General features: G+C 42.2%; 2 protein-coding genes across 2 annotated transcripts; one reads left to right on the top strand and one right to left on the bottom strand.

Moving 5' to 3' along the window:
- Window positions 1-708: 708 nt before the first annotated feature.
- tmem41aa (transmembrane protein 41aa) lies at window positions 709-3,379 on the bottom strand. The gene is made up of 5 exons (XM_068329631.1): window positions 3,168-3,379; window positions 2,813-2,963; window positions 2,175-2,336; window positions 1,686-1,824; window positions 709-1,509 (listed from the first exon to the last, which is right to left on the bottom strand). The coding sequence occupies exons 1-5, from the start codon at window positions 3,329-3,331 to the stop codon at window positions 1,289-1,291; spliced, it is 837 nt and encodes a 278-aa protein (XP_068185732.1). The 5' UTR covers window positions 3,332-3,379; the 3' UTR covers window positions 709-1,288.
- Window positions 3,380-4,288: 909 nt separating this feature from the next.
- ehhadh (enoyl-CoA, hydratase/3-hydroxyacyl CoA dehydrogenase) lies at window positions 4,289-11,975 on the top strand. Its single transcript, XM_068328876.1, has 7 exons — window positions 4,289-4,520; window positions 5,182-5,285; window positions 5,566-5,735; window positions 5,925-6,036; window positions 6,580-6,684; window positions 9,386-9,727; window positions 10,071-11,975. The coding sequence occupies exons 1-7, from the start codon at window positions 4,450-4,452 to the stop codon at window positions 11,321-11,323; spliced, it is 2,157 nt and encodes a 718-aa protein (XP_068184977.1). The 5' UTR covers window positions 4,289-4,449; the 3' UTR covers window positions 11,324-11,975.
- The last annotated feature ends 104 nt before the right edge of the window (window positions 11,976-12,079 follow it).

Here is a 12,079-nt window from a genome sequence, read left to right as displayed (position 1 = left end):
ATTATCCTTCACAGCTACAAGGAAGCCTAATGGACAGATGGTAGTCATGATCATCCCCCTCATATGTATGTGTCAGGTGCTTTGTACCAAGTACGACAGATAATTATAAAGTCATTTACATCTTATCAAATCAGATATTAACTGTTCCATGTGGGTATGGGAAAGTGGGATTTCCCATTTCTATTGGTTCACGTTATATTCTTCTTTGAACCACATACTGTCTGGTGACATTTAATATAGTCATAGCAGAAACACATTTACTGTGGATAATAGATTCTTCTCCATCTATAGAGATGAAACTGCTGTGAACCTTAACTCCCAATTCTTTCCAGTGATTTCTTTAGCTGGTGGGTAAAGTGGGTTTCTAGTGGCCACATGGGGTCCTGCCCTTCAGAGTCGGTTTCAGTTAACGTTTAAACCAAATTCCTCACAAATGTGCGAATGCAGTACCTGAATATGAATATCATTTTTCATATTGGCAGATCCAGAGATTTATTTTAGATATATCCTCAGCCTTCAGAAGCATGAACTCATTATTGTGTAACCTCTATGTCATTGAGTCTCATGTCTTTATCCTTATCCATTACTGTACTGTGACCCAGTCCATGTCTCTTCCTCCAAACAACACATACTTCAATTTCCCAGATACACTTAATGATCCAATTTCACATCTGATTACTCAGGAGCCATGAGTTCTCAATACTGGGGTATTTTTTATTTTCATTTCGACTGAATACTTTTCATGACATTTGTACAATATACAAAAAAAAAAACCTTAAAATTTGTTTCAAATAACTTCCTTGGCCAGGATCCATCCCTGAAAAAGTATTTCATCAAAATACATGAACAACTTTTTGTGGGCCAACTGCAAAAGAAACACACTACACATCATCCATACACCGAAGTTCACTTTCCCACATGTTCCTCTTGGAGGTAGACGTTAAACTGCACAACAGGCACTTAAAGCACAAGCTGTTTACACTTCAGCAGCACTATTACTGCATAAAGAGTATGAGAGCAAAAGAACAAGTTCTTAAAATTCTTCTCTCACACGATTGGGTTACATTCAAACATCTATATACATGCGCTCTGCATGTGGCACACAAACGATGACATTTGGTAACACATTTTCATTTTCTAAAATGTGCAATCCCTTTCCAGCCCCAGGTGGCTTCCGAACAGCACCCCCTGATAAAAGAATCTCTTTTATATCTGTGTGCATGAGGCTTTTTCAGAAGAGTCACCAGACAGAAGGCATTAAAGCAGGGAAAAACATCCATGGGACAAATCACTGGGCCTTCTTATCTGCAGAGAGCCCATTCTGAGACTGGGCTTCCAGTTTGAGACGAGTCTGACTGAAGTGGCGGATGAGTGCGCCTGGGACTAGAGCCACGCAGGCGATGGCCAGCAGCTGCAGCAGCCGCTCCCACGAGAACAAGTCATCTAGAGAGGACACCTCGGACAGCATGACACCCGTCTGGACGCAGATGAAGTTGTATGGCAGGAGGCCTGTAAGAGCACATGAAGGAAAAGGTAGCTGCAGCCGTTGGTATACTGGCTTGAACTGATCAATTGTTCAAATTGAAAATTATTTAAAAATGACAAAACAAGCCTTAAATCCTTAAATGACATCATACCCACTGCTGCAAAGAGGTGGGTGTACGTTAGATGACGTGTGTGCTCACCAATGAAGACTGAGCAGAAGAAGAAGGTGATGGGGATGTTGACTATTGGAGCAGACATGTTCAGAAACCAGTTGGGAGTCATGGGAAAGAATCTCAGGAAGAGAAGAAAGAAGAACAGACAGTCCTTGTTCTCCTCAACCTGCAGGGTAATGGTGAGATGAGTTACATTCGTTATCCATCAATCAACCAATGACTTTACTGTAATGGAGTTCATGTGCTCAAAGTGTACATGATCAACCCAAACCCTAAGACCTGAGAGACTCTGACCCACAATCTTTTGTGTCTCTCTTTAAGACACATGTTTTTCTGAACTTTGGTGACATGCAAGATTGTAATGCATTCAATATGTTAACACCTCATAGAACAAATAATCAGTGCTTTAAAAGTATGCATGTTGTCAAATATAATTTCATGCTAGCATAATATCAATTTTACCCATATATTGGTAATGGCAGGTACTAGATTCAACACTGACTGGCACGTACTTACTTTCCTCTGTAATGTGGAAACTTTGTCTGGAAAGAAGTTAACAATGAAGTTCTTTCCAAAGGCCTGGGACAGGAGGTAACACATGGTGGAGCCCACAGTGGTGAGCACACAGGCAAGCAGCAGTCCTTGAAAAGGACCAAATATAGCTCCTGCTAGAATGTTCTGCAAAATAAGAGGTAGAAAAGTTCTGGGTTACGCTTTTCACCAATATATTTGAGCACTAACCTCACTCAGATTTACTGTATCTGTTGTTTTGACAGGAGAGAAATACTCTGATCTAACAGGAGTTACAAGTTGGAGGAGCTCAGTAACAAAATCTGGTTGGTGGGTGAAGGCTCAGATCTAACTGAGGTATACTGAGCTGTGCCGATGAAATTACTGCAAGTAAGGAAGAAGAAAAATATCACACAAAGGCACGTCTGACATTCCTTTGTTGTTTGAACATCTAAAAAGAAGAGACCCAAGCAATAAGAGATGTGCAGGTCATATGAAAGCCTTTCACACGTACTGGGTCTGACTGACAAGCTGTTTTAATCACTTGAACACATCAAACATTAAGAAAAAAATTAAGTTCCTGCCCAATCCTTCAGTGTCAGCAGCATCAGCAAAGAAAACATGCAAAACTATTTTTACTCCACCAGGAATGAGGATCCAGGAATGGCAAAGGACTGCTTGTAGAGATAGGCGCTGCAGAACAGCAGCAGCACATAGCCGGTGTGTTCCCGCTTGTAAAACTGCAGAAGCTCAGCGAGTTCCCTCAACTCCTCCAGATCTGAAGGAAACTTCAACCTGCGGGAACATCCGCACGGAATAAACACACGGAATCCACGCGTCACTCACAGTGTGACGCACCAGGTAGAAAGTCAACTTAAAATAAATCGTGATCCGGTCAATTGATTTACAGATATTCCTTTCATTCATTATTTCATTCATTCATTTCATTATCGAATACGTCTTGAGCTTAATGAATGAATGAAAGCTGCCATCGGTCACCTGCAGGCTTCATCCGAGATGTCGGGCGGCGGCTCGGACCCAACATGACCGCTGTCAGACGGACGAGGACGGGAGCATGGTCCCGCTGGAAGGTACAGCGACAGCGAATAAAGGTATAAGCTGGCTAAAGCAATAACAGAGACTAGTCCCACCAGGGAGCGCATATTATTTACCCTGTCAACAACACACCAACCCTTTCCCCCCAGTTTATGATGAGGACAACCAGGAACACAACTTCTTCGTTATATTTTAAAGGTAGCCAGCTTCGTTTGTTTTGCATTACTGCCTCCTCTGGACTAAACGGGAAATGCAGCTTTACAGTCTCAGGCGGCACTGCAACTGTTTTCGAAAACTTCACATCTCATTTAAATCCTCGCATCTCTGTCAGATCATTATTTAAATTTATTCTAATGCACTATGGAAATATAATAAACATTTATAAAATAATTCAGGCGCGAAGTTAAGGCCTTACAATTCAGGCTTGCTTTCAATTCGCATAGTTACAGAAATGTAAAGTCAGGGATAAGGATGAGATCAATTTTTTTTGTCAGCATGGCTTTCAGCTGAGCAGTTAAGTGTTCCCTCCTTGCAACTTGCAAATACGGCTAGAAGAGAATGCAGACATTGAAATAACAAAAAAAAAAAGGAAGAAATTTATTCGTGTAAATACGGCTTGTTTTCCTTGGTATCCCCAGAAAAATGTATGATGGAAGTGCTGAATGCATCGTTTTGGTTATTGCCATTTTCATTTGAACGGTTGAACCTTACCTACTGTGGACCAAAATAAGTGCTTCATAAATAACCGAGGTGATATGGATTAGAAGACATGCAGTTCCACGTTACAAAGCATTAGCTCTATTTGCACTGCACCCCTCAATAGTAATAATGCAAGTCAAAAGCAGTCTGTAAATGGTAAAAAAATAACCAATAAAAATGATGATGTTAATTGATCGTACCTAAATTACAGATTGATTAAGTGTTAAATGTCAAATCTAACACCAAATTAATTCAGCAGAACTCCTATTTTTTTTCCTGTCGGCTTTCGTCCAGGAGGGGGCGGTAATCAACAGGACCGAACTCAAACCGACGGTAAACGCCAGCGAAGGAGTGTGACGTGTTGTTTGGACTCTGTTCGGGGGGGAGGGGGGCTCTCTGCGTGTATGGAGGGTGTGTGGACCAGGAAGTGTGTGAAAGGTGTTGTGGTCTTGGCAGCAGGAGTGAAATTACAAAGTTCATTTTCAGCACCAGAAAGTCGGTGCGAAGGGTCCGGTCCACAACCTCCATGGCGCAGTTCGGTGTCCTGGGATCCGTGGGTGTGATCACTCTCCAGAACCCCCCCGTTAATGCTCTGAGGTGAGTGACACAACTTAATGTGTGTTCATGTTTTCTGTTTGAAATAAATGCAATGTGAGAAGAAGTGATACAGTAGATATATGTGGAAGGTCCTTTAGTTTTGTCAGTAGATAATGTTGTTGCTTCACAAAGTTTGGACACATTAAATGTAACCAAAGGAATGTAACTCCAAGCAGCACAAACTCTACTGCAGTCAAATGTTGATACGTCGTTATACTTGGACGACATTGACAGGGGTCGATGTGTTCCATAATAAAGCCTGATGGTAGTTTTAATAGCATTTTACTGATAAATCTTATGTATATTTCTTCTACTGTGTGATTTCAATGCAGGATTCTAATGTGTAATGAGAGTAGAAACGCTCTGATCAATGAGCTGCTGCAGTGGAGGAGGGTTAGGGTTAATGGTTAAATGCTTTGCTCAAAGTTTGTAAGTTGTTTGTCATTGGTATTTATTCTGCCTGTATGCTACAACAACCAGATTTAACATTAACACACGTTTGTATGCAAGTCTGTCTTTTAATATTTTAATTTACTTATCTCTCTATTTTTTTTATTTTTTTTAATTTGGCAGAAACAACTGCAGCAGTGAGTGCTGTCATCTTGGGTCAGGCTAATTAAATAGGTATCTAGGACTGAAATAATGTGTAATTCTCCTGCAGCGCCCCCGTGAGGCAGGGCATCGTGGACGCCCTGAACAGAGCTCTCAATGAACCAAAGGTGAAGTCTGTGGTCATCTTCGGCCAGAATGGAGTATTCTGCGGAGGTATGGGCATTTTATTTTCTATTTAATCTAACCACAGAGTCTGCATCAGTCATTTTATCAACATTTCAACGCAAGAAACTAAAGAAATCCATCACGCTATTTGTATTTCACACATAAAATAATATGTTTCAGTATGTACTTACTTTTAAGAAGCTTTTTCTTTTTGGTGCTAAAAATTTGAGAACTAAGTGTACTATTTTAGGTACACGTGAAACCACATGCTGTTTCTGGATTCTGTTGGAACCCCTGGTAACATCATCAGTGTTATTTTTTACAACAGGGGCAGATATTAAGGAGTTTGGAACAAAGATGTCTGGGCCTCCACTGGTTCCCATCATCCACATGATTGAGGCTTCACATAAGCCGGTGGTGGCAGTCATCGAGGGGAGTGCGTTTGGTGGAGGCCTCGAGGTGGCACTGGGCTGTCATTATCGAATAGCACACTCTAAAGTTAGTTCATGATAACATTTCTCTGTTTGTCTCTCTAATGTTAGTGTTGTCGGTTTTTTAGAAAATTAAAGGCTTTTAAGTGCGCCTTATAGTGTGGAAATTACTGTAATTTAAGGAGATCACTCTTTGTGAAGCCCAATGCTGTTCTGTCCTCTCATGTCATCAAATGTCTTGCTTTTGTCCTTTCAGGCCAGACTTGGGCTCCCAGAGGTGACTCTAGGCCTGCTGCCCGCTGCAGCTGGAACCCAACGTCTGCCGAGGCTCATTGGCATCCCGGCTGCCTTAAATCTCATCACCACAGGTAGAAAAGACGGGATAAGCTCACCTGAACATTATAGGGTAGAAGTTTTAATTGTCTTTAAAGAGCCAAAGCAGCTGCAGGAAAGTATTGATAAATATGTAGACGTCACTATAGAGGCTGGTCTGGTTTTCTACTGGTCTGCTTCTTAATGCACATCTGTTTTGCGTGTAAGCACAATGTGATAAGCCAAAAGGAAAAGAAGAATCTGATTATATTATATTATATTATATTATATTATATTATATTATATTATATTATATTATATTATATTATACTGTATTATACTGTAGTTCTAATTAGTTCACAGTTAAAACCGTAGTTCAGGTGATGTCCAGCAGAGGTCGGTATCACTTTATTTTGAACTGAAATATTCAACGGCAAAATCTGACAAACTGTTTTGCAATTTATTTTTCTTTTCTTTGGGGGATATTTTGCATTTATTTGATGTCAGATTCAAATAGGTGAATTTGTTGTTGGAATGTCTCAGCCTAAATATCACATGTCAATCATACAGATCTTTGATTCGCCTTGTGTCTACCACAGGCCGCCATGTGACCGCTGCTGAGGCCCTGCAACTTGGACTAGTAGATCAGGTCATTGATCACAACATTATCGTTTCAGCAATGAGGTTTTCGCAGAGAGTTGCAGGTGAGTCACAAGGAAGGAGATAGCACAATGTTCCCACTGCCATGAAATCAACCCACATCTCCTTGGTGTGAAAATCTTTCTCGTGGAAGGAGGAGAAATTCCTCTCAGAACAGCTATTTTGGGCAAGTCCGACATCAAGAAGTGTCGAGCTGCAGGTTGAGAAAGCAAAGAAAGCTGCCAGATCTCGCCACCACTGAAGTCATGAATGTTTCATGTCTCTGTCAGATGTGCTCTGATGTCTTCACTGCTTTTGCTGTATTATTCAGAAGGGCGAAAAGGGACAAACTTTCTTAGAATATTAATAATGGGTCTTTGCCAGTCATTTAAGAGGAAAAGAATTCCCCTAATGTGGGAATCTATCTCATTTAGCCATTGAATGGAGAACATAAAGGTGCCTCGTTTCTGCAGATAACAAGGAATTATTTCTCAATCTGTGTAAGGAGTACCCCATTCAGGTTTGCTACAAGTCTATAATGCTGATGGACACCACTATGAAGCTCAACTGAAAAACTCAACAGTTTAATTATTCCACTGTTGTATTAGTAAGGAAGATTCTTCATGACAGCAATGAAGTTCTTAGCATTTTAAAACTCCTGTAGAAGTGCTCAAGATTAGAAAGTTGATATAAACCTTAGCTTTGCCTGAGCAAACAAAATTGAAGGGTAAAAACCATTATTTGCACTTCCTACATGTTTCTTTAAACCTGTGGATTGTTAGGAGTTCAAAAACCAGCCAAATTCATATGCGTTTTATTGCTATTTTGAGGAATCCACAACCACCAGATGATTATTTTAGTTTAGCATAAAGTCTAATATGAAAAGGAAGCTGTTTGTCTGGCTCTGCCCAAAGATGAATTCACCAAGCAGCATCTCCAAAGCGAAATAATTTACACATTAGGTTCTTTTTTTAAATTAAGTCAGTTCATAAAACAAAGAAAATAAACCCGTTAAAAGTGTAAAAACAAGAGGCTGTAGCTTTGTGAGATGCAAAGTATTAAAAATGTTCAAGGCCGTAACATTTTAAGTACACATGTGAGCAGAGTATAAGAATTCTCACCCAAGTCTCAGAAACAGAGTGAAATCTGCTGATAATATTTCTCCAAATGCCCAGAGTTTACTTGAAGATTTAAAAAATGTTTTAGCTTTTCTGGCACTGTGAACTAAAACACACACCTCCCACTCCAGTCTGGTTTTGTTGCTGTAGCTCACACAGCAGTAACACCTCTTTTCTAAGACTTTTAGAAGGAAAACTGCTAATTTGTTAAAACTACACTGTTAGCAGTCTCATTACATACGTGCTTCATGTAAAGTTTAACAATCCAGAGATGATAGCAGTCTCATGCTTTTGACTGATGCTTTATTTTCTGCACTACACTGCCAAGATGGCTTTGAGTGGGTGAGAAAGTGAGTGTTGTTAGTAAAGCTGGGGCTTAGAGTGAGTCAGACAGAGAAGCCAACGGCATACAAGATGGGAGATCGGAAGAGATTGGATTGAAATCTGTGGAGATTTTCACCGGTTCTCTTGTCTTGATTAGCAGGGTTGTTGAATGAAGACGCTGCACACATGTCTAAATTAGACGCTGAGATGCACGGTTGATGAGTCAGCCAGCAAAGAATAGATTTAGTCTGTCACGTCTGTAGTTGAATACATGAAACACTACAAGGGTTCAAAGCTGGGGATCTGTATTCGGACAAAAATCAGCATATGCACTTGAAATTATACACTTGTGCACATGCACATTGCACATGCTGGTGACGTGATTAACTTTTTTACCCCAGTGGTTCAAACATCTGCCTGCTACATCTGTCAGGACAGCCAGGCTTTCCACACGCTGCACAGCAAATCCAGCTACACAGATCAACCATTTGCAGATTAACCGCTGCAATAAAGCCCTGCTGATGCACACCGGAATCACATGGCACTGCCTCACAACAACCCAACACTGTACTGAATGTACATTCAAGTGACCTGAAATGATATTCACTTTTGGGTTGGAATATGGTCATCCAAACTTAAATGAATCAGACAAAATGTACAGTAATTGCTGGACTGAGAGGAGATATGATGAGATCAGATGCTTCAGATACTTCTGTCCCTTTAAGCCTGCCCATGGTGACCCAGTTACTGGCCCAGACTTGAAGCTGAGTGTTAATCAGTGGAGCTGCGAAGGATTCGGACTACTGTCTGGTGTAATGGTGTCAAAAGATGCAGAAATTAGAATTAAGATGCTTTCAACAATGGTGTATAAGAGTGGCCTTCTCCTTCACTCTCATTGTTCACAACTTGATCTCATGTCGTGATAACGTTTCTGGACTCTGATATCAAATCTTCTCTTATGGTTTCACTCTGAATATTATCCCCAAAGTGGGAAATTAGACAATCACTTTTCCAAAATGTTCCATTCAGTTTGGTGTTTTTAAGGGGCGGTGTGATTTCAGAGCCCCTCCAGTTATCATGGAAATGGTTTGTTAGATACATCCAGTGATTGACTACCCAATTACACCCAGACTGAGTGTTAGCCAACAAATTGGAGAAAGTGGACAGGAAGAAGTGGCACTTATGGAAGCTAGGAAGCACATTTTAATTAAGAAAGCTAAATTTAGCATTTGAATTTAATTTAAACATTCAACTGGGGGAAAATATCAGACAGAAGCAGACAGAAGTCGTTCCTCTGGGCTAACTTTTCCTGTTCCTCTTTCAGGCCAGCCTCTGGACTCCCGTCGCATAAGCACTTATCCGTGTCCGTGTCCATCGGATTTGGATGCTGTGTTTGAGGAGGTGATGCGGAATGTGTGTCGGAGTGCCCGTGGAGCCGTAGCACCATTTAAATGTGTTGAAGCGGTTCGGGCGGCTGCCACCATGCCTTACGCTGAGGGCATGGAGGTAGAGAGCAAGCTGATGGCCACGCTCATGAACTCAGAACAGGCCCGCGCCATGCAGTACTGCTTCTTTGCTCAGAGAGCTGCTGCCAAGTGGAGCATGCCCAGTGGAGCTCGCTGGGACACAAGCAAGCCCCTTCCTGTACACAGGGTCGCTGTCATCGGTAGGAGATTTGGTCTTTTAATTTTTATTTGTGAGTCTTCAGTAAACACAAGCATTTTGATTAATCACATTATCTGTGTGGAATCTCCAAATTAATGCTGTTTGTGGAAACGGCCCTTTAATAGATGAACTTCCTTCTCAGCAGGGAGGAGTGGATGGAACTCGACAAGCAGCCTGTGTATTAAAACAACAAGTTTTTGAATTTTTTAAGCTTCCAAACTGAAAGAAACAATTTAAATCCAAGCATTGGGTTTATGTCATCATTTTGTTTGATCTGAAATGTCTGTGACATTTGTTTTACTGGAGAATTCTTTCTGTAGTCACGATTGTTTTTACCCTCGCAGGACTTGGCACCATGGGAAGAGGAATAGCAGTGGCCCTGGCTCAGACAGGGTTTCCTGTGGTTGCCGTGGAGACCCAGGAGAAGCAGATGATAGACGCAAAGCAGGCGATATCTGGAATGTTGGAGCGAGGGGCGAAGAGACGTGGAGTGGCTCCTCGTCTTGATGGGATCAGTTACAGCAAGGACATCCAGGCTGTGGCCGAAGTCGACCTGGTTATTGAAGCCGTGTTTGAGGACATGTCCTTGAAGAAAAAGGTCTTCCAGCAGCTGTCTGCCATCTGCAGACCAGGTGCCCTTCTGTGCACCAACACTTCTTCACTAGACGTGGACCACCTGGCCTCTCAAACCCGCAATCCGGAGTTGGTGGTCGGGATGCACTTCTTTTCCCCGGCCCATGTCATGAAGCTGCTGGAGGTGGTGTACGGGCCGCGCTCCTCTCCTCAAGCTGTGGCCACCGCGATGCAGTTGGGAAAGAAAATGGGCAAAGTCAATGTAGCTGTGGGCAACTGTTCTGGCTTTGTGGGGAACCGCATGCTGAAGCCGTACACGGAACAAGCATTCTTCATGTTGGAGGAAGGAGCCACGCCGGAGTTAGTGGATCGAGCGTTAGAAGAGTTCGGTTTTGCCATGGGTCTGTTCAGGATGTCTGACCTGGCTGGGCTTGACGTGGGCTGGAAAGTAAGGAAGGAGGAAAGGCTGGCAAAGCGCGGGTCGGAAGCTGGACAGGCACCGAGAGTCCGAGGAGGCTGCAGGTACAGCCCACTGGGGGACCTGCTCTGTGAGCAGGGGCGCTTCGGTGAAAAAACAGGCCGGGGGTGGTATCGGTATGACAAACCTGGTGGTCGGGTTGCCAAATCCGACCCCTGGGTGCACAGCTTTCTGGAGGATTATCGGGTCCAGCGTGGTCTGGTGGCGCGACCCATCGACCAGCAGGAGGTGTTGGAGCGCTGCCTCTACGCTCTGATCAACGAGGGCTTCCGCATCCTGGAGGACAGGATCGCTGCAAAACCCGAAGACATTGATGTCATCTACGTTTTCGGCTATAGTTGGCCCAGACACCGTGGGGGTCCTATGTTCTACGCCAGCATGGTAGGGCTGCCCAAGGTCCTGGAAAGGCTTGAGTACTACTATCAGGCTCACCCTGATATACCCCACCTGCAGCCCTGCAACCTCCTCAGGAGGCTGGTGGCCAGCGGCAGCCCACCGGTCCACAAGTGGAGTGAAGTCATCCACAAACTCCACAGCCATCTTTAAATATATTTTAAAAATGCTTTAGTCTCTGCGTTTCCTTTCAAATCCTACACCGACATAAAAATGTGAAAATAGAAATGAACTGTACTTACTGTGTGAGCGATCTCTGTGTTAATAAAATCAACCAGGAAAAGCTTGAAGATATTTTGCCTCTTATCCAAGAGGCTCCTTCAGTTTAGAGATCCTCCCTGACCTGGATGATTGTACATCTATAAAGACTGATTGTGTGAGCATTTTCTTACACTGTGATTATGATGTGGTTGGGCTCTGTTGGACTGTATGTAGTAATCATATTACTGATTGAGCCAATATTGAAGTGCAAGCATAGTACATACAATTATACCTCTTCATTGATTTTCTACAACAATAGTCTGAATCTTCCTACCCAGCTGACACTGGGTAAGAGACGGGCTACAAACAACCACTAAAAACCAGGTAAATGAATGAATAGATCAATAAGTCTTGTCTTGATGAGGCTGATAGTTTTTGCTGATGCTGTACAAAAGGTGTTAATTAAACTTGCAAAATATTGATTTGAGTATTATTTAATTTTGTTACAGCTGTTGTATCAGAATAAAATGATCAAATTTGATAAAAACACTATGCTGGCATTGAAATGCATTGTTGCATTAAAAAAAAAGCTTTAATGAAATTATCTGAATACCTTGCTGTGATTTTTGTGAAAACAACCAACAGTGTGTGTGTGTGTGTGTGTGTGTGTGTGAAATGATTACGAACGTGTGGAAAAATAATTCCTAC

Source organism: Antennarius striatus, chromosome 12, assembly GCF_040054535.1.
Source record: "Antennarius striatus isolate MH-2024 chromosome 12, ASM4005453v1, whole genome shotgun sequence".
In the NCBI taxonomy this organism is placed as follows: domain Eukaryota; kingdom Metazoa; phylum Chordata; class Actinopteri; order Lophiiformes; family Antennariidae; genus Antennarius; species Antennarius striatus.
This window is presented reverse-complemented; position numbering and strand designations above follow the sequence as displayed.